A 26,988-nucleotide genomic window follows, 5' to 3' on the forward strand; every position below is an offset into this window, starting at 1 on the left:
ACTGTTATATAATAATATATGAGGTGATATGACTGGTATATAATAATATATGAGGTGATATGACTGGTATATAATAATATATGAGGTGATATGACGGGTATATAATAATATATGAGGTGATATGACGGGTATATAATAATATATGAGGTGATATGACTGTTATATAATAATATATGAGGTGATATGACTGTTATATAATAATATATGAGGGGATATGACTGTTATATAATAATATATGAGGTGATATGATTGTTATATAATAATATATGAGGGGATATGACTGTTATATAATAATATATGAGGTGATATGACTGTTATATAATAATATATGAGGGGATATGACTGTTATATAATAATATATGAGGTGATATGACTTATATAATAATATATGAGGGGATATGACGGATATATAATAATATGAGGTGATATGACTGTTATATAATAATATATGAGGTGATATGACTGTTATATAATAATATATGAGGTGATATGACGGGTATATAATAATATATGAGGTAATATGACGGGTATATAATAATATATGAGGTGATATGACTTATATAATAATATATGAGGTGATATGACTGTTATATAATAATATATGAGGTGATATGACGGGTATATAATAATATATGAGGTGATATGACGGGTATATAATAATATATGAGGTGATATGACTGTTATATAATAATATATGAGGTGATATGACTGGTATATAATAATATATGAGGTAATATGACTGTTATATAATAATATATGAGGTGATATGACGATTATATAATAATATATGAGGTGATATGACGGGTATATAATAATATATGAGGTGATATGACTGTTATATAATAATATATGAGGTGATATGACGGGTATATAATAATATATGAGGTGATATGACTGTTATATAATAATATATGAGGTGATATGACGGGTATATAATAATATATGAGGTGATATGACTGTTATATAATAATATATGAGGTGATATGACGGGTATATAATAATATATGAGGTGATGTGACTAAGTACTAACATTTAGGAAGAAACAGAAAGATCCGCGAGACGTCACCGCACCACGGAGTGGGTGTGGCCTGTGTCACATGGTCTGGAAGTGACGTCATCCACCGGGAGCGGAGGTCTTGAAACTATCGGTTAGTGCGAGTAGAGAGACTGGGAGGGGCCGGGGACAACATACGGGCCGTATATACCCGTGACCCCACCGGAGCCTCAGACCTTAATATGGGGAATGCATGCAAGCAGGGGCGGCTCTGCCATAGTGTAAGGGGCACAGCTCTGTCCTGATACCTGATATAAGGGGCACAGCTCTGTCCTGATACCTGATGTAAGGGGCACAGCTCTGTCCTGATACCTGATGTAAGGGGCACAGCTCTGTCCTGATATAAGGGGCACAGCTCTGTCCTGATACCTGATATAAGGGGCACAGCTCTGTCCTGATATAAGGGGCACAGCTCTGTCCTGATATAAGGGGCACAGCTCTGTCCTGATATAAGGGGCACAGCTCTGTCCTGATACCTGATATAAGGGGCACAGCTCTGTCCTGATATAAGGGGCACAGCTCTGTCCTGATATAAGGGGCACAGCTCTGTCCCGATATAAGGGGCACAGCTCTGTCCTGATACCTGATATAAGGGGCACAGCTCTGACCTGATATAAGGGGCACAGCTCTGTCCTGATATAAGGGGCACAGCTCTGTCCTGATATAAGGGGCACAGCTCTGTCCTGATATAAGGGGCACAGCTCTGTCCTGATGCATGATATAAGGGGCACAGCTCTGTCCTGATATATAATATAAGGGGCACAGCTCTGTCCTGATACCTGATATAAGGGGCACAGCTCTGTCCTGATATAAGGGGCACAGCTCTGTCCTGATACATAAGGGCTACAGCTCTGTCCTGAGTCATGATATAAGGGGCACAGCTCTGTCCTTATATAAGGGGCACAGCTCTGTCCTGATACCTGATATAAGGGGCACAGCTCTGTCCTGATATAAGGGGCACAGCTCTGTCCTGATACCTGATATAAGGGGCACAGCTCTGTCCTGATATAAGGGGCACAGCTCTGTCCTGATATAAGGGGCACAGCTCTGTCCTGATGCATGATATAAGGGGCACAGCTCTGTCCTGATATATAATATAAGGGGCACAGCTCTGTCCTGATACCTGATATAAGGGGCACAGCTCTGTCCTGATATAAGGGGCACAGCTCTGTCCTGATACATAAGGGCTACAGCTCTGTCCTGATGCATGATATAAGGGGCACAGCTCTGTCCTTATATAAGGGGCACAGCTCTGTCCTGATACCTGATATAAGGGGCACAGCTCTGTCCTGATATAAGGGGCACAGCTCTGTCCTGATACATAAGGGCTACAGCTCTGTCCTGATGCATGATATAAGGGGCACAGCTCTGTCCTTATATAAGGGGTACAGCTCTGTCCTGATACCTGATATAAGGGGCACAGCTCTGTCCTGATATAAGGGGCACAGCTCTGTCCTGATACATAAGGGCTACAGCTCTGTCCTGATGCATGATATAAGGGGCACAGCTCTGTCCTTATATAAGGGGCACAGCTCTGTCCTGATACCTGATATAAGGGGCACAGCTCTGTCCTGATATAAGGGGCACAGCTCTGTCCTGATACATAAGGGCTACAGCTCTGTCCTGATATATGATATAAGGGGCACAGCTCTGTCCTGATGCATGATATAAGGGGCACAGCTCCATCCTGATACATAAGGGGCACAGCTCTGTCCTGATATATGATATAAGGGGCACAGCTCTGTCCTGATATATGATATAAGGGGCACAGCTCTGTCCTGATGCATGATATAAGGGGCACAGCTCTGTCCTGATATATGATATAAGGGGCACAGCTCTGTCCTGATATATGATATAAGGGGCACAGCTCTGTCCTGATATATGATATACAGCTCTGTCCTGATGCATGATATAAGTTGGGTTGCACGGTTCGTCACTCATTGAATAGGACTGGACTTGGATCGGCGGATGAGGTGCATTCCTTCCACCCCCTGACCTATGTCCTCTGGTCAGTCCTGTAGATCTGCGGCTCCTCAGGATAAGCGCAGTGGCGTCTGAACATTATTCTCTTTCAGCTCCCGCATGACGACAGAGCAGTGAGCCCCAGACAAGACCATGTCCTCTCCTCGAGATCATAAGTCACCCGGAGGTCAAGGAGAAGGTGGCTCCCCCAGTCTCTCTACTACGGTATGTCTGGTTTTATGCGCATACTGTACTGCAATGTACCTTTAATTGTATACTATCAGCTGCATGTGGACTTAGAGACAAATAGCGGTACATGGATTCATAGATGCACAATATGGCGGCACAGCTTTGTAATACAGACCTAGAAGGACACCCTGTTCTGTTCACAAAAAAAATCCTCTGAAGCTTACACTCGTTATCATCCACCCTCTTACAGTTGCAAGAAAAAGTATGTGAACCCTTTGGAATGATATGGATTTCTGCACAAATTGGTCATAAAATGTGATCTGATCTTCATCTAAGGCCCCTTTCACACGAGCGAGTTTTCCACGCATGTGCAATGCGTGACGCGAACACATTGCACCTGCACTGAATCCGGACCCATTCATTTCTATGGGGCTGTGCACACGAGCAGTGATTTTCACGCATCACTTGTGCGTTGCGTGGAAATCGCAGCATGTTCTATACTCTGCGTTTTTCACGCAACGCAGGCCCCATAGAAGTGAATGGGGCTGCCTGAAAATCGCAAGCATCCGCAAGCACGCACGGTTGCTAGAAGACGATCGGAATTGGGACCTGACGATCATTATTGTTTTCTCTTATAACATGGTTATAAGGGAAAATAATAGCATTCTTAATACAGAATGCTTAGTACAATAGTGCTGGAGGGGTTAAAAAAAAAATATATAAAAAGGACCTTTGATGACGTCGCTGCGCTTATCACAGCGTCCGTCACATGATCCATCACCATGGTAAAAGATCATGTGATGGACCATGTGATGAGCGCAGTGATGTCATCAAAGGTCCTATTCCTCAAAGAAGAAGACAGAAGAGATGCCGGGCTGCGCGATCAAGTGGACTAAGGTGAGTTAAATTTTTTTTTAACCCCTCCAGCCCTATTGTACTATGTATTCTGTATTAAGAATGTTATTATTTTCCCTTATAACCATGTTATAAGGGAAAATAATAAAATCTACACAACCCCGATCCCAAACCCGAACTTCTGTGAAGAAGTTCGGGTCTGGGTACCAAACATGCCGATTTTTCTCACGCGCGTACAAAACGCATTACATTGTTTTGCACCCACGCGGAAAAAACGCAAACATGGAGCGCAATCACAGTAAAAACTGACTTGTTTTAGTGTCAAATCGCACCATTTTCTCTGAACGCATCCGGCCCCAACCCCTCAGCGGCCGTGTGAAAGAGGCCTAAGTCACAACAATAGACAATCACAGTCTGCTTAAACTAATAACACACAAAGAATTACATGTTACCATGTTGTTATTGAACACTCCATGTAAACATTCACAGTGCAGGTGGAAAAAGTATGTGAACCCCTAGACTAATGACATCTCCAAGAGCTAAATGGAGTGAGGTGTCAGCCAACTGGAGTCCAATCAATGAGATGAGATTGGAGGTGTTGGTTACAGCTGTCCTGCCCTATAAAACACACACCAGTTCTGGGTTTGCTTTTCACAAGAAGCATTGCCTGATGTGAATGATGCCTCGCACAAAAGAGCTCTCAGAAGACCTACGATTAAGAATTGTTGACTTGCATAAAGCTGGAAAGGGTTATAAAAGTATCTCCAAAAGCCTTGCTGTTCATCAGTCCGCGGTAAGACAAATTGTCTATAAATAGAGAAAGTTCCGCACTGCTGCTACTCTCCCTAGGAGTGGCCGTCCTGTAAAGATGACTGCAAGAGCACAGTGCAGACTGCTCAATGAGGTGAAGAAGAATCCTAGAGTGTCAGCTAAAGACTTACAAAAGTCTCTGGCATATGCTACATCCCTGTTAGCGAATCTACGATACGTAAAACACTAAACAAGAATGGATTTCATGGGAGGACACCACAGAGGAAGCCACTGCTGTCCAAAAAACACATTGCTGCACGTTTACAGTTTGCACAAGAGCACCTGGATGTCCCACAGCAGTACTGGCAAAATATTCAGATGAAACCAAAGTTGAGTTGTTTGGAAGAAACACAGAACACTATGTGTGGAGAAAAAGAGGCACAGCACATCAATATCAAAACCTCATCCCAACTGTGAAGTATGGTGGTGGGGGCATCATGGTTTGCATTGCTGCGTCAGGGCCTGGACGGATTGCTATCATCGAAGGAGAACTTAAGTCCATCTGTCCACCAGCTGAAGCTCAGCAGAAGATGGGTGTTGCAACAGGACAACGACCCAAAGCATAGAAGTAAATCAACAACAGAATGGCTTAAACAGAAGAAAATACACCTTCTGGAGCGGCCCAGTCAGAGTCCTGACCTCAACCCGATGGAGATGCTGGATCATGACCTCAAGAAAGCGATTCACACCAGACATCCCAAGAATATTGCTGAACTGAAACAGTTCTGTAAAGAGGAATGGTGAAGAATTACTCCTGACCGTTGTGCCCGTCTGATCTGCAACTACAGGAAACGTTTGGTTGAAGTTATTGCTGCCAAAGGAGGTTCAACCAGTTATTAAATCCAAGGGTTCACATACTTTTTCCACCTGCACTGTGAATGTTTACATGGTGTGTTCAATAAAAACATGGTAACATTTAACTCTTTGTGTGTTATTAGGTTAAGCCGACTGTGATTGTCTATTGTTGTGACTTAGATGAAGATCAGATCACATTTTATGACCAATTTGTGCAGAAATCCAGATCATTCCAAAGGGTTCACATACTTTTTCTTTCAACTGTACATGCAACACTATGACTTCTGTCTTTCTAGAAGAAGCCTGGGAAGAAGGGGCAGACATCGCCTCAAGGTGGCCCCAGCCTACAGGAAGTAAAGAAGAGGGGCCACCGCATGAGGAAAACTCCCGAAAGAGAGATTTGTGACCAATTGGATGGATTGGTGAGAGCTCCACACCTTAAAGTGTCCACCTGTGCACATCAAATTATAGTTCATACACAGATACATTACATTACTTATCCCTTACTGATCCTGAGTTACATCCTGTATTACTCCAGAGCTGCGCTCACTATTCTGCTGGTGGAGTCTCTGTGTACATACATTACTTATCCAGTACTGATCCTGAGTTACATCCTGTATTATACTCCAGAGCTGCACTCACTATTCTGCTGGTGGAGTCTCTGTGTACATACATTACTTATCCTGTACTGATCCTGAGTTACATCCTGTATTATACTCCAGAGCTGCACTCACTATTCTGCTGGTGGAGTCACTGTGAATGGGGCTGAGCTGCAATACCAAGCAAAGCCACTATACAGTGGACGGCGCTGTGCTCGGTAAACTGTGAGGAGGACGTGGAGTGTTCACCGGAGCGGCGCGGCCTCTTTATACAGCTGATCGGTGTCAGTCCCGGGTGTCAGATCCCAGAACCCCACCGATCTGATATTGCTGATCTCTCCTGAGGAATGGCCATCAATATTTAAATCCTGGAGAAACCTCTAAACAATTCATGTTATAAAGCAGTAAATAGTCCATAATATAAAAGTACATATACAGTGCATATTATTCAGCTACACAACCAACTAAAATTGATAACTTAACGTGTTCACCAGTACTGATGAGCTAAGCAGACGGTATCACACAGGATAGGATTAGATACACAGCTCAGCAGACAGTATCACACAGGATAGGATTAGATACACAGCTCAGCAGACAGTATCACACAGGATAGGATTAGATACACAGCTCAGCAGACAGTATCACACAGGATAGGATTAGATACACAGCTCAGCAGACGGAATCACACAGGATAGGATTAGATACACAGCTCAGCAGGCAGTATCACACAGGATAGGATTAGATACACAGCTCAGCAGACAGTATCACACAGGATAGGATTAGATACACAGCTCAGCAGACAGTATCACACATGATAGGATTAGATACACAGCTCAGCAGACAGTATCACACAGGATAGGATTAGATACACAGCTCAGCAGACAGTATCACACAGGATAGGATTAGATACACAGCTCAGCAGACAGTATCACACAGGATAGGATTAGATACACAGCTCAGCAGACAGTATCACACAGGATAGGATTAGATACACAGCTCAGCAGACAGTATCACACAGGACAGGATTAGATGATACACAGCTCTGCAGACAGTATCACACAGGAGAGGATTAGATACACAGCTCAGCAGACAGTATCACACAGGAGAGGATTAGATACACAGCTCAGCAGACAGTATCACACAGGATAGGATTAGATGATACACAGCTCTGCAGACAGTATCACACAGGAGAGGATTAGATACACAGCTCAGCAGACAGTATCACACAGGATAGGATTAGATGATACACAGCTCTGCAGACAGTATCACACAGGATAGGATTAGATACACAGCTCAGCAGACAGTATCACACAGGAGAGGATTAGATACACAGCTCAGCAGACAGTATCACACAGGAGAGGATTAGATACACAGCTCAGCATGCAGTATCACACAAGATAGGATTAGATACACAGCTCAGCAGACAGTATCACACAGGATAGGATTAGATACACAGCTCAGCAGACGGTATCACACAGGATAGGATTAGATACACAGCTCAGCAGACAGTATCACACAGGATAGGATTAGATACACAGCTCAGCAGGCAGTATCACACAGGATAGGATTAGATACACAGCTCAGCAGACAGTATCACACAGGATTAGATACACAGCTCAGCAGACAGTATCACACATGATAGGATTAGATACACAGCTCAGCAGACAGTATCACACATGATAGGATTAGATACACAGCTCAGCAGGCAGTATCACACAAGATAGGATTAGATACACAGCTCAGCAGACAGTATCACACAGGATAGGATTAGATACACAGCTCAGCAGACAGTATCACACAGGATAGGATTAGATACACAGCTCAGCAGACAGTATCACACAGGATAGGATTAGATACACAGCTCAGCAGACAGTATCACACAGGATAGGATTAGATACACAGCTCAGCAGACAGTATCACACAGGATAGGATTAGATACACAGCTCAGCAGACAGTATCACACAGGATAGGATTAGATACACAGCTCAGCAGACAGTATCACACAGGATAGGATTAGATACACAGCTCAGCAGACAGTATCACACAGGATAGGATTAGATACACAGCTCAGCAGACAGTATCACACAGGATAGGATTAGATACACAGCTCAGCAGACAGTATCACACAGGATAGGATTAGATACACAGCTCAGCAGACAGTATCACACAGGATAGGATTAGATACACAGCTCAGCAGGCAGTATCACACAGGATAGGATTAGATACACAGCTCAGCAGACAGTATCACACAGGATAGGATTAGATACACAGCTCAGCAGGCAGTATCACACAGGATAGGATTAGATACACAGCTCAGCAGACAGTATCACACAGGATAGGATTAGATACACAGCTCAGCAGACAGTATCACACAGGATAGGATTAGATACACAGCTCAGCAGACAGTATCACACAGGATAGGATTAGATACACAGCTCAGCAGACAGTATCACACAGGATAGGATTAGATACACAGCTCAGCAGACAGTATCACACAGGATAGGATTAGATACACAGCTCAGCAGACAGTATCACACAGGATAGGATTAGATACACAGCTCAGCAGACTGTATCACACAGGATAGGATTAGATACACAGCTCAGCAGACAGTATCACACAGGATAGGATTAGATACACAGCTCAGCAGACAGTATCACACAGGATAGGATTAGATACACAGCTCAGCAGACAGTATCACACAGGATAGGATTAGATACACAGCTCAGCAGTCAGTATCACACAGGATAGGATTAGATACACAGCTCAGCAGACAGTATCACACAGGATAGGATTAGATACACAGCTCAGCAGACAGTATCACACAGGATAGGATTAGATACACAGCTCAGCAGACTGTATCACACAGGATAGGATTAGATACACAGCTCAGCAGGCAGTATCACACAGGATAGGATTAGATACACAGCTCAGCAGACAGTATCACACAGGATAGGATTAGATACACAGCTCAGCAGACAGTATCACACAGGATAGGATTAGATACTCAGCTCAGCAGACAGTATCACACAGGATAGGATTAGATACACAGCTCAGCAGACAGTATCGCACAGGATAGGATTAGATACACAGCTCAGCAGACAGTATCGCACAGGATAGGATTAGATACACAGCTCAGCAGACAGTATCGCACAGGATAGGATTAGATACACAGCTCAGCAGACAGTATCGCACAGGATAGGATTAGATACACAGCTCAGCAGACAGTATCACACAGGATAGGATTAGATACACAGCTCAGCAGACAGTATCACACAGGATAGGATTAGATACACAGCTCAGCAGACAGTATCACACAGGATAGGATTAGATACGCAGCTCAGCAGACAGTATCACACAGGATAGGATTAGATACGCGGCTCAGCAGACAGTATCACACAGGACAGGATTAGATACACATATGACGTGGCTTGTCACCTGTGTTAATCCATTCTGAATATATTTCCTCTCTTCTCTCCCTCAGCACCTGGGTACAGAGGCTCCTGCAGAAGGAACCGGCCTGGTGTATGATGATCGAATGACACAATTTTTCTGTCTCTGGGACGACAAGTAATATTCTGCAAAGGATTTTTTCCCTCCCTTTTAAAATGTCTGATATTTTTAAAGAGTCACTGTGCTTTCACACATTTTTTTTTTATTAAATAGAGAATGGTGTAACTAGCACATTTCTAAATCACTTCATTTACAAAATCTGCCTGAATCCAGCTAATATAAAAAAGCTGTTAAGTCATGGCCACTAGGGGTCTCACTTCCACCTAGTTTCTTTCTGTTGTCAGGCAAGATCCATCCTTAGTAACATAGACAGAAGTGAGGAAGTGGGGGGGTCAGAGCTATCTCAGATCTTGGGCCTGAACTGCTTCTACACAGCTTCTGCTTTGTGATTTTCCCCTCCTTATTTGTTTTGTGAGCTCCAGAGCTGAAAACAAGCATATCAGGAAGTAAGAGATAGGATGTCCCAGCAGTGCAGTTCTGGCAGATTCCACAGAAGGGAGACGTCCCCTGCTTCTGAGTGAAATGCATCTAGCTGTGCAGCTGAAACAGGAAATACTATGGCTGAAAGAAAGCCCCAAAAGACACATTCCTTCACAGTTAGGATTGTACAAAAAAGCACAGCCATTATGCAATTTAAAATAAATAATAAAATGAACACAGGTACACTTTAAATCGAGGGGTGGCGCTTGGTTTTTCTGTTATAGAGCTCAAAATGTCTTGAATAGCCATAGATTCCCTTTAAATGCTACAGTTCATTCTCCCTGCAGGCACCACCATGCGTAGCTCAGGAGCTATGGAGTTCAATGTCTAAACTGTATGCATTAATTATACAGGAGCTCCCCCTAGTGGTGGCTGCAGCCCGGCAGAATTTTCATCATTGAATTCTATGGCCAAGCCTTTTCCCTCTCCATCCTCAGGTTTCCCGAGTGTCCAACTCGTCTTTTGGCTGTGAAGGAGAAGTTGGTGGAGTACGGGCTGCTGGACCGCTGCCTGCCAGTGCCAGTAAGTGGCCCTGTTGTTTGGTCAGAGGTCTTAGGGGGTTTTAATCGCATGAGACATAACTGTGCTGGGTGGGTGACTGTGTCTTGCAGGCACGAGAAGCATCTGAGGAGGAGCTCTTGCTGGTTCACAGGTGCGTGATCTGTGATTGTGATGGTCTGGGGGAGGGACAAAGGGAATTGCAACCTAAATGTTTTTCCTTATCTACTAAATTTCAGCCCAGACTACGTAGAGTTAATGAAATCCACCCAGAAAATGACAGAGGAAGAGCTCAGAGCACTGTCGGACAACTACGACTCTGTCTACCTGCACCCAGTAAGTCCACATCTCTCCCATACATGTTGTACTCCAGAGCTGCATTCATAATTCTGCAATCCTCAGAGCGGAAACCTCCTACGTTCTGGTGATTTGCCTTCTCAGTGAAGCATTGAGGCGGGTTGCCATTATGTGGGAATCATGGTTTTCCAGCCTACCTACGGTACCTACCTGTGTTATGTCAGTAATTACTAAAACTAGAGCGCCCCCTTAACAGCCTGCGTTTCCACTAGATGTCGTTCACTGCTTCCCGTGTGGCCGCCGGGTCTGTACTACAGCTAATCGATAAGGTCATGAGAAGGGAAGTCCGAAATGGGTTGGCAGTGGTGAGGTAAGTACAGCTACATTCCTACTTACCTTACCATTACTATGATAATGTTATTAGGTGTTAGCTGTTTGCGCCCCCTTTTTACAGGCCTCCGGGGCACCACGCTCATACTGACCAGATGAATGGTTACTGCATGTTTAACCACTTGGCCATCGCCGCCAGATACGCCCAGCACCAGCACGGTGTAAAGAGGTGAGTCCGGGGAAGTTTTGGTGACCAAAGCAAGATTGTCATCGGCCGTCACGCGCTCATCTTGCGCTCTCCTCTCCAGGGTTCTCATTGTGGACTGGGATGTACATCATGGACAAGGCACGCAGTTCATATTTGAGGACGACCCAAGGTTTGTATTTACATGTGGTTATCATGATGCAATAATCCCATGGCGGATATATACGGACATGCGCCTCCTTTTCATAGCGTTATTTTATGGACTTGCAGAGCCTGCAGCCACCACTAGAGGGAGCTCAGAAGCTTACTGCATACTGTTTGTACATAGAACTCAATGATAACACAGTATGCAGTCAGCTCCGGGGCGCCCCCTAGTGGAGGCTGTAAGTAGACAGAATTGTATATTTTAACTCTAAAAGTATTAAGAATTCTTGACCTAGAAATGACCTAATGATAAAACACAGATGTTCACTTTAAGGTGCTTAAACCCTATGGGCGCTTTTATAGTCTCAATATTGGTTGTCACCCATTTGGGGACAAATCAAGGACATTTCTGCACTTAGTGTAAGTACAGTTTGACCGTTTCCTTACATTATGCCTTCTCCTCCTTTTAGTGTCCTTTATTTTTCAATCCATCGCTATGAAAATGGAGAATTTTGGCCACATCTGGCGGAGTCTTCCAGCGCTGCCGTGGGCAAGGAGAAGGGCGAGCGATATAACATAAATGTGCCGTGGAATAAGGTGTAGACGAGGGTGGGATCATTGGCGCTTATTGTGGCTGAGCTGGCACTAGTGGACCTGTGCCAGAGATGCCCTTAGGGTCCATTTACACGTCCGCATCCGTTCCGCAATTTTGCAGGAACAGGTGCCGGACCCATATTATTTTCAATGGGGACGGAATGTGCTCTCCGCATCCGCGTTCGCGGATCCACAAAAATATAGAACATGTCCTATTCTTGTCCGCAAAGAAGAGGCATTTTCTATGAGAGTGTTGGCGATGTGCGGTCCGCAAAATGCCGGTGTCCGTGTTTTGCGGATCCGCAAAACACATACGGACGTGTGAATGGACCCTTAAAGGGATATTCCAGGATTTTATTATTGATGGCCAATCTGACAGCTTACACCCCCCGATCAGCTCCGGTGTCATCACTGTGTAGTGTGCTGAACTGGTCAGTGCAGTGCTGCTCCCAATGAAAGGAATGGGAGTGAGCTGCAATACCAGGCGCAACCACTACTACAGGTATGGCGCTGTGCCTGGTAAACAATGACGGAGACAGAGGCCCCTTAGTCAGCTGATCTAAAAGGATTCTGGGTGTCGGACCCCCACCAATACCTTTCCTAAGGATAGGCCAGCAATATTGTTATCTGGATAAGCCCTTTAAATCTTTTCTATATTTTCTGTACCCCACAGACGGGAATGAATGACGCGGATTATATCACAACCTTCCTGCACCTGCTCCTGCCCGTCTCCTACGAGGTAACCATAGAGCAGGGGTAGGCTGGAATCTGATTGGCTGTTTATGGGCAGCTCCTTTTTATCCGCTATTTATTCCATCCATTTAAAAAAATTAATATCTTATTTTCCTGCAGTTCCAGCCGCAGCTTGTGTTGGTTGCTGCAGGATACGACTCAGTGGTCGGAGATCCTAAGGTAAAGAAGAGTTTGATGGTGCATGCTGTGTGTAGTAGTCATCCAGGACCAGTCAGGTGTGATACAGTGAGTTGTAGTGTAATTCTTTCTGACCTTCCACAGGGGGAGATGTCCGCCACGCCAGCATGCTTTGCACACCTTACCCACTTGCTCATGTGTTTGGCTGAAGGAAGACTGGTGCTCGCTCTGGAGGTAAGACATGGTGTATTTGTCTCAGTGCACTCCAACTTCCAGCATGTCCCAACAGCTGTAAACAAGCAGAATATTGAGTGCAGCTCTGGAGTATAATACAGGATGTAACTGAGGATCAGTACAGGATAAGTAATGTATGTACACAGTGACTGCACCAGCAGAATAGTGAGTGCAGCTCTGGAGTATAATACAGGATGTAACTCAGGATCAGTACAGGATATGTAATGTATGTACACAGTGACTGCACCAGCAGAATAGTGAGTGCAGCTCTGGAGTATAATACAGGATGTTACTCAGGATCAGTACAGGATAAGTAATGTATGTACACAGTGACTCCAGCAGCAGAATAGTGAGTGCAGCTCTGGAGTATAATACAGGATGTAACTCAGGATCAGTACAGGATAAGTAATGTATGTACACAGTGACTGCACCAGCAGAATAGTGAGTGCAGCTCTGGAGTATAATACAGGATGTAACTCAGGATCAGTACAGGATAAGTAATGTAATGTACACAGTGACTGCACCAGCAGAATAGTGAGTGCAGCTCTGGAGTATAATACAGGATGTAACTCAGGATCAGTACAGGATAAGTAATGTACGTACACAGTGACTGCACCAGCAGAATAGTGAGTGCAGCTCTGGAGTATAATGCAGGATGTAACTCAGGATCAGTACAGGATAAGTAATGTATGTACACCGTGACTGCACCAGCAGAATAGTGAGTGCAGCTCTGGAGTATAGAACAGGATGTAACTCAGGATCAGTACAGGATAAGTAATGTAATGTACACAGTGACTGCACCAGCAGAATAGTGAGTGCAGCTCTGGAGTATAATACAGGATGTAACTCAGGATCAGTACAGGATAAGTAATGTATGTACACAGTGACTGCACCAGCAGAATAGTGAGTGCAGCTCTGGAGTATAGAACAGGATGTAACTCAGGATCAGTACAGGATAAGTAATGTAATGTACACAGTGACTGCACCAGAAGAATAGTGAGTGCAGCTCTGGAGTATAATACAGGATGTAACTCAGGATCAGTACAGGTTTACACACCCACTTGTTTCATAGATGAATTTTTCTATATGAGAACTGGATGTAAATCGGCCACATAATTCTTGGTCTGGGCAGTCGATCTCACTGGTCTGTCTCTTACAGGGAGGTTACAACATGCGCTCTATGGCAGAAGGTGTCTGCGCCTCATTGAAAGTGCTGCTCGGGGACCCATGTCCGAGCTTACGTCAGCCTTTCACACCCTGTGAGAGGTAAGAGGTTCTTGCATGTAGCGTTTTTATTCATAGCAGATTCTTCCGGATCATTTGAGTAGTTGTAAAGATGAGCGTCTGCCTGACACCTCTGGAAACCCTTATCTCCAGGGACCAAAACAATCAAGCAGAGAAAACCCACTCTGTTGTCCCCTGGTTTCCCCCCATACGCTGTAGGTGATGGGGCCGGGGTTAGAGCAGCGTCTCTGTCGATGATTATTGCTCCCAACAAGTGATCACATTTGCTTTCCACAGTTCTCTGCAGTCCATCTCTGGCGCCATATCTGTCCACAGGAAATACTGGCGGTGTCTGCAGGACCAGGGTGAGTTTCTTTGTGTGCAATGAGGCCAGGGGGATATTGGAGGGGCTGCATAGGGTAAGGAGCAAATACGGCAGCGTTGTTAATGCAAGGTGTAACTTTGGGGTCTCCTGGGATCTCCACCAATCGTAATAATGGGGGTCCTGTGTCTTACCGTTTGAACATTCAGACACTTATCGCCTATCCACAGTGTTTGCAGTGGGGCAACCCCTTTAGAGGATAGACATCACATATGTGGATGAAGGGGAGTGACAACCACCCTGAGCTCCTTGACGTCTCAGAGACGTAGTTGTCGCCCCTTTTGCACCATCCCCCACCTCCTGACCATTACCTGAGGGATATCCACCGCCATACCCTGTATTTCAGAAGATGATTTTTTTTTCTCTAGATTTTCCCTTTAAGATCGAGACAGGAGATGATAAACTAAAAACAGAGGAAAGCAGTGACCACTCCTTCCCCGAGGAGTCAGAAGAGGATAACCTGAAGGTCACCTTGGACACTGCGATGCAGGAGGTGATGAGGAAGTTACCGGAGCGGTGCACGGGTCTGGTGTATGATGAGCAGATGATGGAGCATTATAACATATGGGACAGGTGAGGCGACATCATGATGTGACACACGCTGTTCCCGTCACCTCCTCTCTGTTTATGGTTAGTGTTCCTCCTCTTCCCAGTGGTCACCCTGAGCTCCCGCTGAGAATTGCGCGGATTTTCAAGCATCACAAGGAGATGGGGCTCGTAGATCGCTGCACTCGTCTTCCCCATCGCCTTGCCACTACTAAGGAGCTACAGATGTGTCATAGGTGCGTAACAGACGGTCTATCTGTACCCTGCATAGATGCATCATGAACATTTAATGGTAGTCTATGCTGAACTGTTACCCCCCCATTACGGGGTTTGACGTCCACCCCCTATCAATCAGGTTTCCATTCTAACGTTTTTTTTTGTCCTTCTCTCTGTAGCCTCCCTTACATTAAGAAGATTGAAGAAAGCTCACGAATGAAACCAAGAGACCTGCACAGGATGGGCTCTCAGTACAACTCCATCTACATCAACAACAGGTCGTATAACAGCGCCCGCCTGGCCGCGGGCTCTACGTTCAGCGTGGTGGAGGCCGTATTGAGGGGAGAGGTGAGACCCAGACACTGGGCATGGACGACTACTGCTCCCATCCTCTTACATTATATGTTGTGTCTCCGCTGAACCATGCAATAGGCCAAGCTGGTTCCTCACCTTATCACCCTGGAGTCTGGCACCCTACACATGTATCACATGTTATTTTGTGTACAGGTCCAAAATGGAGTTTGCATAGTCCGCCCTCCGGGTCACCATGCGGAGCCAGGTGCGGCCTGTGGGTTTTGCTTCTTTAACAATGTCGCCTTGGCTGCGCGATACGCCCAAAGTCTGCAGAGCCCGTCGGACCCTCCTCTAAGGTAACGTCTGGAGAGGATAACATGGGATTCAAAGGGGTTTCATGTAACTAAAGCTTAAAGGGGTTGTATCACCAGATTGATCCCAGCCATCATTTCCCTTGCAGCAGGGATGTATTTTTACATGACACAGCAGCCAATCAGATGACGGTTTGAGTTCGCCAAAATAGGAGCCGCTTGTACAGAATGGCTGTCTGATTTTGCTCATGGAGAAGGGGTCCTGGGCGGACAATCCCCCCATGATATCCATAATAAGAAGTATAGACGGGGGTTGACTTGAGATAACCCCTTTAATTAACGTATGATAAAAAATTCTGCAACTTTCTAATATACGGTGTGCTCCAATTCCTCCTTATCGCCAAGATTCATGCTTGCTGTCAGGCCCAAAACCCTTATAGACCTAATGCCTCCCATCAGCTGAGGGTTTGTTACAGTTGCTTCCAGTCTAGACACTCCTCTGCGAGCTAAACACATAAGCAGCACATATTTCTCTCCCTTGTCCTGATATTTCTGCTCCACCGCTTCAGTCCCTGCCGCTCCGATCCATGATGGGCCTCTAGTGATGATGGTCACGTTCATCATTCCCATGACCGCTGCAGCCAATCACTGGCTTCAGTGGTCACACAAGCATGAATGGCACATGATTGGCTGCAGTGGTCACAAGAACAATGAGTGGCTTGTGGCCACTGCAGATCCAGCGGGGATAGAAGCGGGGGGGAAATTTTTAAAGATACGTTTTTTTGTTTTGTTATTTTTTTTACTTTTACACAGCCCCCTGCTCCTTGGAGAACCCCTTTAAATTGCTAGCACAGAATACAATTTTACCATACTCCGAAATTCAGATTCTTGTTACAAAAAAACAACCTGCAGGTAGAGAGATTGAAAAAGAGGAGGAATTAAATAAAATAAAAAGATCGGAAGGGTGCAAAGAGCGGCCCTCAGTCTGGAGGACTCAGCATGTCCATACAGTGCACAGAAAGCTAATTGATTTTAATGCAAACTGTGTAGTTCTATATCTCACCCGTGGGGGCGCTGCAGGCAAATGGAATACTCTCTACCAGTAGGCCTTATAAATGACAGCTTGGTGGAGAGGATTATTGTTGAGGACTTTAACAAAGAGGCATTGTCCATTGTGGAGGACCAGTTTAAGCTTTATTTACGTAAATCTGGACCCCTATTTACTGGCCATTCATTACAGCGTGAACCCTGTTCTCTATAGGGTTAACTCCCCCTTTCTCCTTTCAGGGTGATGATTTTGGACTGGGATATCCACCACGGTAACGGTACTCAGCATATATTCCAGGATGATGCCAGGTAACGTGTCTCTGCTCTATGTGGTGAATAGCATCCATCCGACCCCCCCCCCCCCCATATTCACCCTCCTTTATCCCCGTGCCAGCGTCCTGTATGTGTCGCTCCATCGCTATGATAACGGCATCTTCTTCCCATCTTCTGAGGACGCCGCACACGACAAGGTCGGGAGCGGTCCAGGCGAAGGATTTAATGTGAACATCCCCTGGAATGGAGGAAAGATGGGAGATGCGGAGTACCTGCTCGCCTTCCACAGAATCGTCATGCCCATAGCTTACGAGGTGAGGAAGAAAGATGGAGGTGGGGGAAGGGGAGAAATTGCATAAGGACTATTAGAAAGAGAATCCGAGATCTTCCTCTCCTTTTATCTTCAGTTTAATCCACAACTCGTTTTGGTCTCTGCCGGATTCGACGCCGCTCGTGGTGACCCGCTTGGAGGTTGCTGCGTCAGTCCAGAAGGCTACGCCCACATGACGCATCTCCTGATGGGGCTGGCAGGGGGCAAGGTAGTGGTAGTGCTTGAGGTAAGTGCCTCAGACCTGGACTAACTCAATGCAGCTTTATATATACTTTCCCGTTGCCTTCGTTTCGGCTCATAAAGGGCGGTCCAGAGCCGGGAGGACTTCCCCTCTATGATGTCCATATTTATGATGGTGAACCTTAGAGTAAGTGTTCAGTTTCCCTGCAGCACCTCCAGAGGAGAAATGAAGCATTACATGGAGCTAATTGAATGTAATAGACTCCATATTGGATCCTTCAAGGCAGAAGAAGCTCTGTGTAGCTGCTCTGGCTAATAGATGAGGGACCCCCTTTCTCTATCAACTCTGAATAATTTACTTGTCTTCTTTGTCATTCCCAGGGCGGATATAACCTTATGTCGATCTCTGAATCCATGTCCATGTGTACCCGGACACTGCTGGGTGATCCACTTCCCTTCATATCTGACCTGCACGCCCCCCGTCCTGCAGCCCTGCGTGCTATCTCCAGTGTTCTTGGAGTACATCAGAAATATTGGCGTAGCCTGCGTATAAACGGTGCGTGTGTGCGCGGGGTGGGGGGTTGGAGAAGCAGATTGAGGTGTTTGACTGGATCAGTTATTGACGTATATGATATTTTATGGTGTCTTCAGTTAGACCTCCTGTACCTTCTGAGGAGGCCTCGGAGGTCCTGTTCTCCCCACCGAAGATGCAGCCACATAAGGATGGGGAGACTGGATTATCATCACCTCAACACAGAAGTCCTGGAAAGCAGATTGTATATACTCCTTCTCCTCCGAGACCAGATCTAAGGGGGCAAGAAGAGGAACATCTGACACCAAAGCAAAGACCATCACTATCGACCATCGTCAGCAGTGAGAGTGCAGAGGCTGGCTCTCCGGAAGTTAGGACTTTGGTGATCCAGGATGTAGATGACAGTAAGAAGGACTCCATATTGGAGGACCTTGGAGGAGATTTGGTTACGTCTCCTTCTCAAGTGCCTATGAGGGACTGTTCAGTCTCCAGTCTTTCTGCTCAGGACGAGGACAGTTGTGCCAAACCAGATCAGTCATATGAAGGAGAATCGCTGGAACTGGTCATTGAGCTGCAGGTGTCTGACCAGACCCCAGAGAAGCAGAGGTCTAAACCTGCGACTGAGAGCTCAGTGGAGGAGCTTTTGAGAGACTTGCACTTGGGAGACGATACAAAAAGTGTAGACGTCAGGTCTCCAGACAATGATAGCAAGCCGGTCGGTGGAGCAAGGAAGAAAACCTTCCATGGGAAGATCGTCAGGAGGAATGCAGGTAGGATCTGCTGTGAGTATGGTCTGATCACAGAAAGTGGTTGTCCAATTTGCATATGGAGATAATAGAATAGCTCCAAAATTACCTGCAATGGGTGGTCACTGGAGTAGGTGGCCCACTGATCTCAATGGACACCAAGTCACATGCACTGGTGACCAGACATTTGAAAAGTGGACATCCCCTTTAAGAACAAGTTCAGAATTGAGAGCTCTACTGTACAGATTTGTGTACTTATATCCCCATATAGTGTCTAGGTATAGATATGGGGCCCTGCGTCCATTCTTCATGGCCCAAAACCAGAACCACAATGAATTTTGGCAAAACACCAGTCAGATATTTTGGATGGGCCGAGGTAAAACACTCCCCCTTTAGTTTTCTATCGGGGAGAAGGAAATTGACAACTATATTGAGGACCTAAAAATAAATCTCTATAAAGTTGTCGAGTGACTTATCAGGGAGCAACTAAATTGTTAGCTTACCCATATATACACTGAGGTGTAGCGTGCAAGGGGTTAACTCTCTCTACAGTCTGCAGGTAAGCAGTGGGATCTGGCGCCGCCCGATGAAGCTGCTGCAGGTGATCGTTTGTTCTGTGAAGTGGACATGGACCCATCACTCGGATTCTCTGTAAGTCAGCCTGTATTTGGATGGTATTGTGTACGTAGCTGCAGCTTTGAGGAGGGAAAGTGACTCTGGGGAGGGACATAGATGGCTGTATAGCAGCAGCCATAGGTCACCTCCAGAGTCTCCGTGACAACACTAGATCACACAACGTGGCGGAAACCAGCTGTTGTCACCCAGTGCATACATGGGCAGCTGCTAGGCAAGCAAGGATGCAACTAGAAAAGGCTGCAGCATGTTACTCCAGACTAGACCTGACCCCTAAATTATCAGACCCCACACCTGACCCCTAAATTATCAGACCCCACACTGTCAGAGATATAAAGCAAATGCTTTATATATTTTAAAAAAAAACTAATGGATCAAAAGAAAAATGATATTGATCCACGAGGTGGACATATAGGCACCTCAAAAAGAGCTTGATCGAGAACCTACTTATTTTGTGCAATCAGTAAGAACAGGGTACAAGCGTCTATGCAAAAATATAAATCATTTATTATACAATAATTTATAATACAATCAAAAATGAATCAATGTAAATTTCAATGATATGCAGTACCCAGAATTCGCCACTAGATGGTGCCAACAAAACACTACTCAACCAACACAAGAATATTATGCCATACTGCTTTCAATTTAGGAGAGATAGATCAGTCAATTGATTATGCACAGAAATTCAATCAAGAAAATGACAGATACGAGCCCCTGCTCTGCTAACTATGACCAATCTCGGATTGTATTAGTAGTATTGCAATAAAGCTTATAAATTTATCGGCTTGATATCAAACTAGGGAATATAAAGATTCCCTCTATTCAGTTATATGCATCGTAACTGAACAGCGGCAACATAGATATATCCACATAAAATGGGGATTTTGGCTAGATAAGCAAATTAATTTATCAATACTACACACGCATAAAGATCATACATTACCCGAGAATTTAGGTGACAGGCAGAGTCTAAGGGAAGTCAGCTCTCAGGAGTTTTCGCGATATTGAAGATCCTTCTCCAGGCTCTCTTTCTTTGTTTCCTCCTCCTCTGTTTCTTTTCCTTTTTTTTTCCTTTTTGGTATGTGGTTTTTTAAAGGGTTTCTACCACCACATTTTGACCTAATTAGCTGTCAGACACTAGCGATCTGCTAGTGTCTGCTGTACCTAACCATGCTATTGTAATCCCTTTCTCTGCAGCGGTTACCCTAAAAAACTAACTTTTATTGCTATGCAAATGAGCCTCTAGGTGCTATGGGGGCGTCTTTTCAGCACCTAGAGGCTCCATCTACTCACCATGTCTGCCGCCCAGCTCTTCCCTCCAGCCCGCCCATCTCTAGATTGACAGCCTCCATCGCGGCTGAATTCTCGCGCCTGGGCCATGTGCGTCTGTATTCGGCGCAGGCGCAGCGACTGTCAGACCGCTCACTGCGCCTGCGCATCTCCACTGCTTGAGGCCGGGCGTCGTCTGTTCCTGGGAGCAGTCGTTGGCGCAGGCGCAGTGGAGATGCCTGCGCAGTGAGCGGTCCGACAGTCACTGCGCCGAATACAGACGCACACGGCGCAGGTGCGAGAATTCGGCCGCGATGGAGGCTGTCAATCTAGAGATGGGCGGGCTGGAGAGACGAGCTTGGCGGCAGACATGGTGAGTAGACGGAGCCTCTAGGTGCTGAAAAGACGCCCCCATAGCACCTAGAGGCTCATTTGCATAGCAATAAAAGTTAGTTTTTTAGGGTAACCGCTGCAGAGAAAGGGATTACAATAGCATGGTTAGGTACAGCAGACACTAGCAGATCGCTAGTGTCTGACAGCTAATTAGGTCAAAATGTGGTGGTAGAAACCCTTTAACCAAAAACTTATTAGATGAACACACCTTCCTAGTTTGGAACTTTCCAATCATTGTCGGATAGGCGTGTACATTGATAAGGAATGTGACGTCATAACGCTACCCAGAATGCACTTTTGCTACTGGTGTAGTATTACCTACTCATACCTAGGTGGCACTGTTGTATAACCTATAAGCATCATACCATTAAGGGTTAACTCATACATGACTGACATCTTCAACACTACACATACCTGACATCTGGAAACCTTATCTCAGAGCCGAGGGACAAAGTTTGATACATGAACCAACTATAATATAGACTCGGGGGAACATCTTGACACTTCTCATGTTGTGGAATTTATGTTCCGATAAGAAATACAATGAAGCCTCTAATACCACAGGTGCCGTGTATCTTCTAACTGTCTAAATGACGATTGACTATTGGTTACAAAAACACAACTTCCTCTGAACGAAGTCTATACAAAAATAGTGATTATAAAGCAACATTGCTCTTAAAGGCAATGAATACCCATCATAACTAGACTAAGTAGATTTTACTGTTTATACTTCTGAAAAGGCAGACCTGACCCCTAAATTATCAGACCCCACACCTGACCCCTAAATAATCAGACCCCACACCTGACCCCTAAATAATCAGACCCCACAACTGACCCCTAAATAATCAGACCCCACACCTGACCCCTTAATTATCAGACCCCACACCTGACCCCTAAATTATCAGACCCCACAACTGACCCCTTAATGGTCAGACCCCACACCTGACCCCTAAATTATCAGACCCAACAAGTGACCCCTAAATAATCAGACCCCACACCTGACCCCTTAATGATCAGACCCCACAACTGACCCCTTAATGGTCAGACCCCACACCTGACCCCTAAATTATCAGACCCAACAAGTGACCCCTAAATTATCAGACCCCACATCTGACTCCTAAATTATTAGACCCCACACCTGATCCCTAAATTATCAGACCCCACACCTGATCCCTAAATTATCAGACCCCACACCTGATCCCTAAATTATCAGACCCAACAAGTGACCCCTAAATTATTAGACCCCACACCTGACCCCTAAATTATTAGACCCCACACCTGACCCCTAAATTATTAGACCCCACACCTGACCCCTAAATTATTAGTTCCCACACCTGATCCCTAAATTATCAGACCCCACACCTGACCCCTAACTTATCAGACCCCACACCTGACCCCTAAATTATCAGACCCCACATCTGACTCCTAAATTATTAGACCCCACACCTGACCCCTAAATTATTAGACCCCACAACTAACCCCTAAATTATTAGACCCCACACCTGACCCCTAAATTATTAGTTCCCACACCTGATCCCTAAATTATCAGACCCAACAAGTGACCCCTAAATTATTAGACCCCACAACTAACCCCTAAATTATTAGACCCCACAACTAACCCCTAAATTATCAGACCCCACAACTAACCCCTAAATTATCAGACCCCACAACTGACCCCTAAATTATCAGACCCCACAACTGACCCCTAAATTATCAGACCCCACACCTGACCCCTAAATTATTAGACCCCACACCTGACCCCTAAATTATTAGACCCCACACCTGACCCCTAAATTATTAGACCCCACACCTGACCCCTAAATTGTCTAACCACAGTCCAGACCCTTAAAGGGGTTGCACATAGATTTTAGGGGAGGAGGGGTGTCGGGAAGCAGGTAAGTATGCAGGTCAGCCCCAGGGAGGGCGGTTTGCCAACACCTCCTTTCCCAAACTTCCACAAGTCCTCACACGGCAGGTCATAGTACCATATATGGCGGTTTTTCGCTTTGCTGTCGTCTTATATTCTCTAATTCTTGTTTCCAGGGGGAATTATTTACCGTAACACCCTTGCCCTGGTGCCCTCACTTAGATTCGGTACAAGCGCTGCCCTCTGGTGGGCTGGACGTGACAGAGCCGTGCGCAGAGTGTGGCACCCAGGTGGAGAACTGGGTCTGTCTGACGTGTTACCAGGTACGGAGCGTCTGGCGGGGGATGGGGTCGTGTATGGAACCTGCTGTGGTGGTAAAAAGCGGCACATACCCTGCATGTTAATAAATATGTAATAAAGTTCTGCAAGTTTTCACCATTTTAAAGATGTCTGCTTGATGTCAGTGAATGGGAGCAATTTTTTATTTTATTTATTAGGCTGAAAACCCTTTTTGATTCAGTATTTCTCACAGCTGAAGGTTTGTTACAGTTGTATCCAGATAGATAATCCCCTGTGAGCTAAACAGCCTGGAATCAACTGCTACATTTTAACCTTCACTGATACATTGTAGCAAACTGCCAGGGCAGGAGAGAGATTTTTGGATACAAGCAAACCCTCAGTGGTGGGTCTGTACAGTTCTGGCTAAATGCGTTGGTCTGGACCCTATGCTTGTTAGTGAGATTACCTTGGCTGGATACATTGTAACAAACCCTCAGCCGGAATTTAAAGAGAGATGCCGCCGTTCACTGACAGCAAGCAGAGATCTTGGAAATGCTGAGGAATATAACACAATGAGGAGAGAAGAGAGAGCTCGGATGTGGATTGTCTTTCTGCCAAACCGCTGCCCCCTACAGTCCGAGATGGTGCAGTGTTCTCGTGAGGGTCTGACCTTCCCGTGTTCTGCAGGTTCTGTGCGGAAGGTACGTCTCGCAGCATATGATGTGTCACGGAGTCTCCTGCGGCCATGATGTCGTCCTCAGCTTCTCGGACCTCTCCGTGTGGTGCTATAGCTGTGACGCCTACATCCATAACGAGGTGGGATATAGTACCTGAGATGGGGGTCACTGCGGCCCCCATGACTCCCCCATAGACATACACGCTCAGCTCAGTCTGCTTGTTATTTTAAAGGGCTAATCCCATCATTAGGATATGCCCACCTCTGGGACCCGCTCCTATCTCCAGAACGGGGCCCCTGAAGGGAACTGAGAGCAGCCGCGCATGGTGGTCCTAGAGGTGGGACTCGCACCTATCTGACATGGATGGCATATCCTAGCCATATACCATAAATGTCTGAGATGGAAATAGCCACTTTACCTGATGACCTGTTCTCTGGATAGGTCATCAGTATCTGATTGGTGGGGGTCCGACTCCCGGGACCCCCACTGGTCAGCTGTTACCCTAGGCCAGGCATCCTCAAACTGCGGCCCTCCAGCTGTTGCAAAACTACAACTCCCAGCATGCCCAAACAGCCTACAGGTATCAGCCTGCAGCAGGGCATTGTGGGAGTTGTAGTTTTACAACAGCTGGAGGGCCGCAGTTTGAGGATGCCTGCTCTGAGGGTGAGCTCACAGGAGCCCCGATGTCCTCTCAAATAGCTGAGCGGCGGGGGTCCCGGGTGTCAGACCCCCACCGATCAGATACTGATGACCTATCCAGATTAAGAGCTAGGAAAACCCCTTTAATAGTTGGCGGAGATAAGATGCTGTCAGGCTGTTCTGGTGCCGCTGATCTCACCTGTATTCAAAAACAGATCCCGAAAAAACATCATCATCAGACCACAACAAGCCCTGCACCTGTATCTGCTGGACATGATCCGGAATGGGTGCAGCCCGCTGGCTGTCAATAAAAACGTTTCCATTCACTGACAGCAAGCTGGCATAATCTCTGAACATCTTTTGTTTTTCTGCAGGTTCTCATTCCAGCGAAGCAATCCGCTTACCGTTCCAAGTTTGGTGAGGATATGCCAGGAGTCTAAAGTTCCCAGATGGCAGCGGCCAGGGGGGAGGCAAAAGTCTAACCACAGAGACTACTACAACTGGAGATCACTGTGCAGTGCACTGCAACTCCCATCCTCCTCCTTAGTCTGTAACCCTCGCCGTAGTGTTTGTATTCAGCTGCTGAAATGCTGCCTACGTTTGTACCATGCAAGTTCTGCAGCTTTCTGTTAGACCTTATGCTTCAGTTCCTCACTGTTTACAAGATACCTGCTTGCTGTCAGTGAACAGCAGCTTTTTGGTTCACATCCAAACATAGGAAACTTTTATAGACCTTCTCGCAGCTGAGGGTTTGTTACCGGCCACCCTCGGATTTCACGGACTGCACTGATAACACTGTCACAGACTAGCAGAGCCAGCAAAACAAATTTGCGCTGCTGATGTGTCTAGTTGTAACAAAACCACAGCTGTGAGAAATATTAGGTCTGTACACTGTTTTTATCCTCTGGATGTAAACAAGATTGTCTCTGTTCACTGACAACAAGCAGAGATGATGAAACTGGTGAGGAATTGATACACAAATTATATTACAAAGATTCTGACATGCCAGCAAAGTGTCACAGGACATCTATAATATATATATATAAAACCTCATTTAAAGGGGCGTGTCCTCTTACACTTCAGTTCGCCTTGTCATTGTAGGCGATGGAGCAGTGACTGGTATTATGCTGTTTTCAAGTGACCGTCCCCCATACTCTCTATGGCTATTTAATGATTTATTATATTTAATCAGACACAAAGTGACGCTGTGCCGTGTTTTATTGCTCCAGTACTGTAAGCGGAGCGCCTGCACGTTGCTGGGTGCCACCATAATTAGACCTGATGGTATACCTGGAGTTGGCTGCTGCTTGTGGTGCTCCAGGTTCAGGGCTCAGTGGGCGTTCCCTGTGGAGTTGCTCCGCCCCTTCTTTCCATGCTGTGTCCTCCGTCACACTGACCTCGCTGTGAAGCAGGGATTCGTAGGAAAAAAACCTAACTTGTCCTGCGATGTCCAGTACCGAGATTTCAGCCGCCGATCCTGTAAGGCGCTCAGTGTGGCCTCCGTGTTTTCCAGCACATCCCACAGATGACGAATGGATTTAGAACTGGGAATTTGGAGACAAGCGATCACTCTTATCTCTTTGTCATGTTCCTCATTCCTGGGCAGTTTCTGCCATGTCACCGGGGCATTATCCTGCTGAAAGAGGGCACTGCCATTAGGGGGGGCATCGCTGCCATGAAAGGGCGTTACTTGTCTGTACCATGGTTAGGTAGGTGATA

The 26,988-nt window shown here is 45.8% G+C and overlaps 1 protein-coding gene across 1 annotated transcript; it reads left to right on the plus strand.

Moving 5' to 3' along the window:
* Positions 1 to 1,063: 1,063 nt before the first annotated feature.
* On the plus strand, positions 1,064 to 26,468 carry HDAC6 (histone deacetylase 6). The gene is made up of 30 exons (XM_044269049.1): positions 1,064 to 1,148; positions 3,130 to 3,241; positions 5,962 to 6,087; positions 9,747 to 9,832; positions 10,693 to 10,777; positions 10,867 to 10,907; positions 10,993 to 11,089; positions 11,323 to 11,420; positions 11,505 to 11,609; positions 11,689 to 11,757; positions 12,200 to 12,326; positions 12,997 to 13,062; positions 13,176 to 13,235; positions 13,338 to 13,427; positions 14,587 to 14,693; positions 14,949 to 15,016; positions 15,402 to 15,606; positions 15,687 to 15,815; positions 15,975 to 16,143; positions 16,303 to 16,445; positions 17,688 to 17,756; positions 17,842 to 18,034; positions 18,128 to 18,277; positions 18,613 to 18,787; positions 18,883 to 19,533; positions 19,794 to 19,885; positions 20,062 to 20,160; positions 23,851 to 23,997; positions 24,641 to 24,769; positions 25,644 to 26,468. Exons 2-30 carry the CDS (start codon positions 3,170 to 3,172, stop codon positions 25,707 to 25,709), a joined length of 3,714 nt encoding a protein of 1,237 aa, XP_044124984.1. The 5' UTR covers positions 1,064 to 1,148; positions 3,130 to 3,169; the 3' UTR covers positions 25,710 to 26,468.
* Positions 26,469 to 26,988: the final 520 nt, after the last annotated feature.

Source organism: Bufo gargarizans, chromosome 9 (assembly GCF_014858855.1).
Source record: "Bufo gargarizans isolate SCDJY-AF-19 chromosome 9, ASM1485885v1, whole genome shotgun sequence".
Lineage (NCBI taxonomy): Eukaryota > Metazoa > Chordata > Amphibia > Anura > Bufonidae > Bufo > Bufo gargarizans.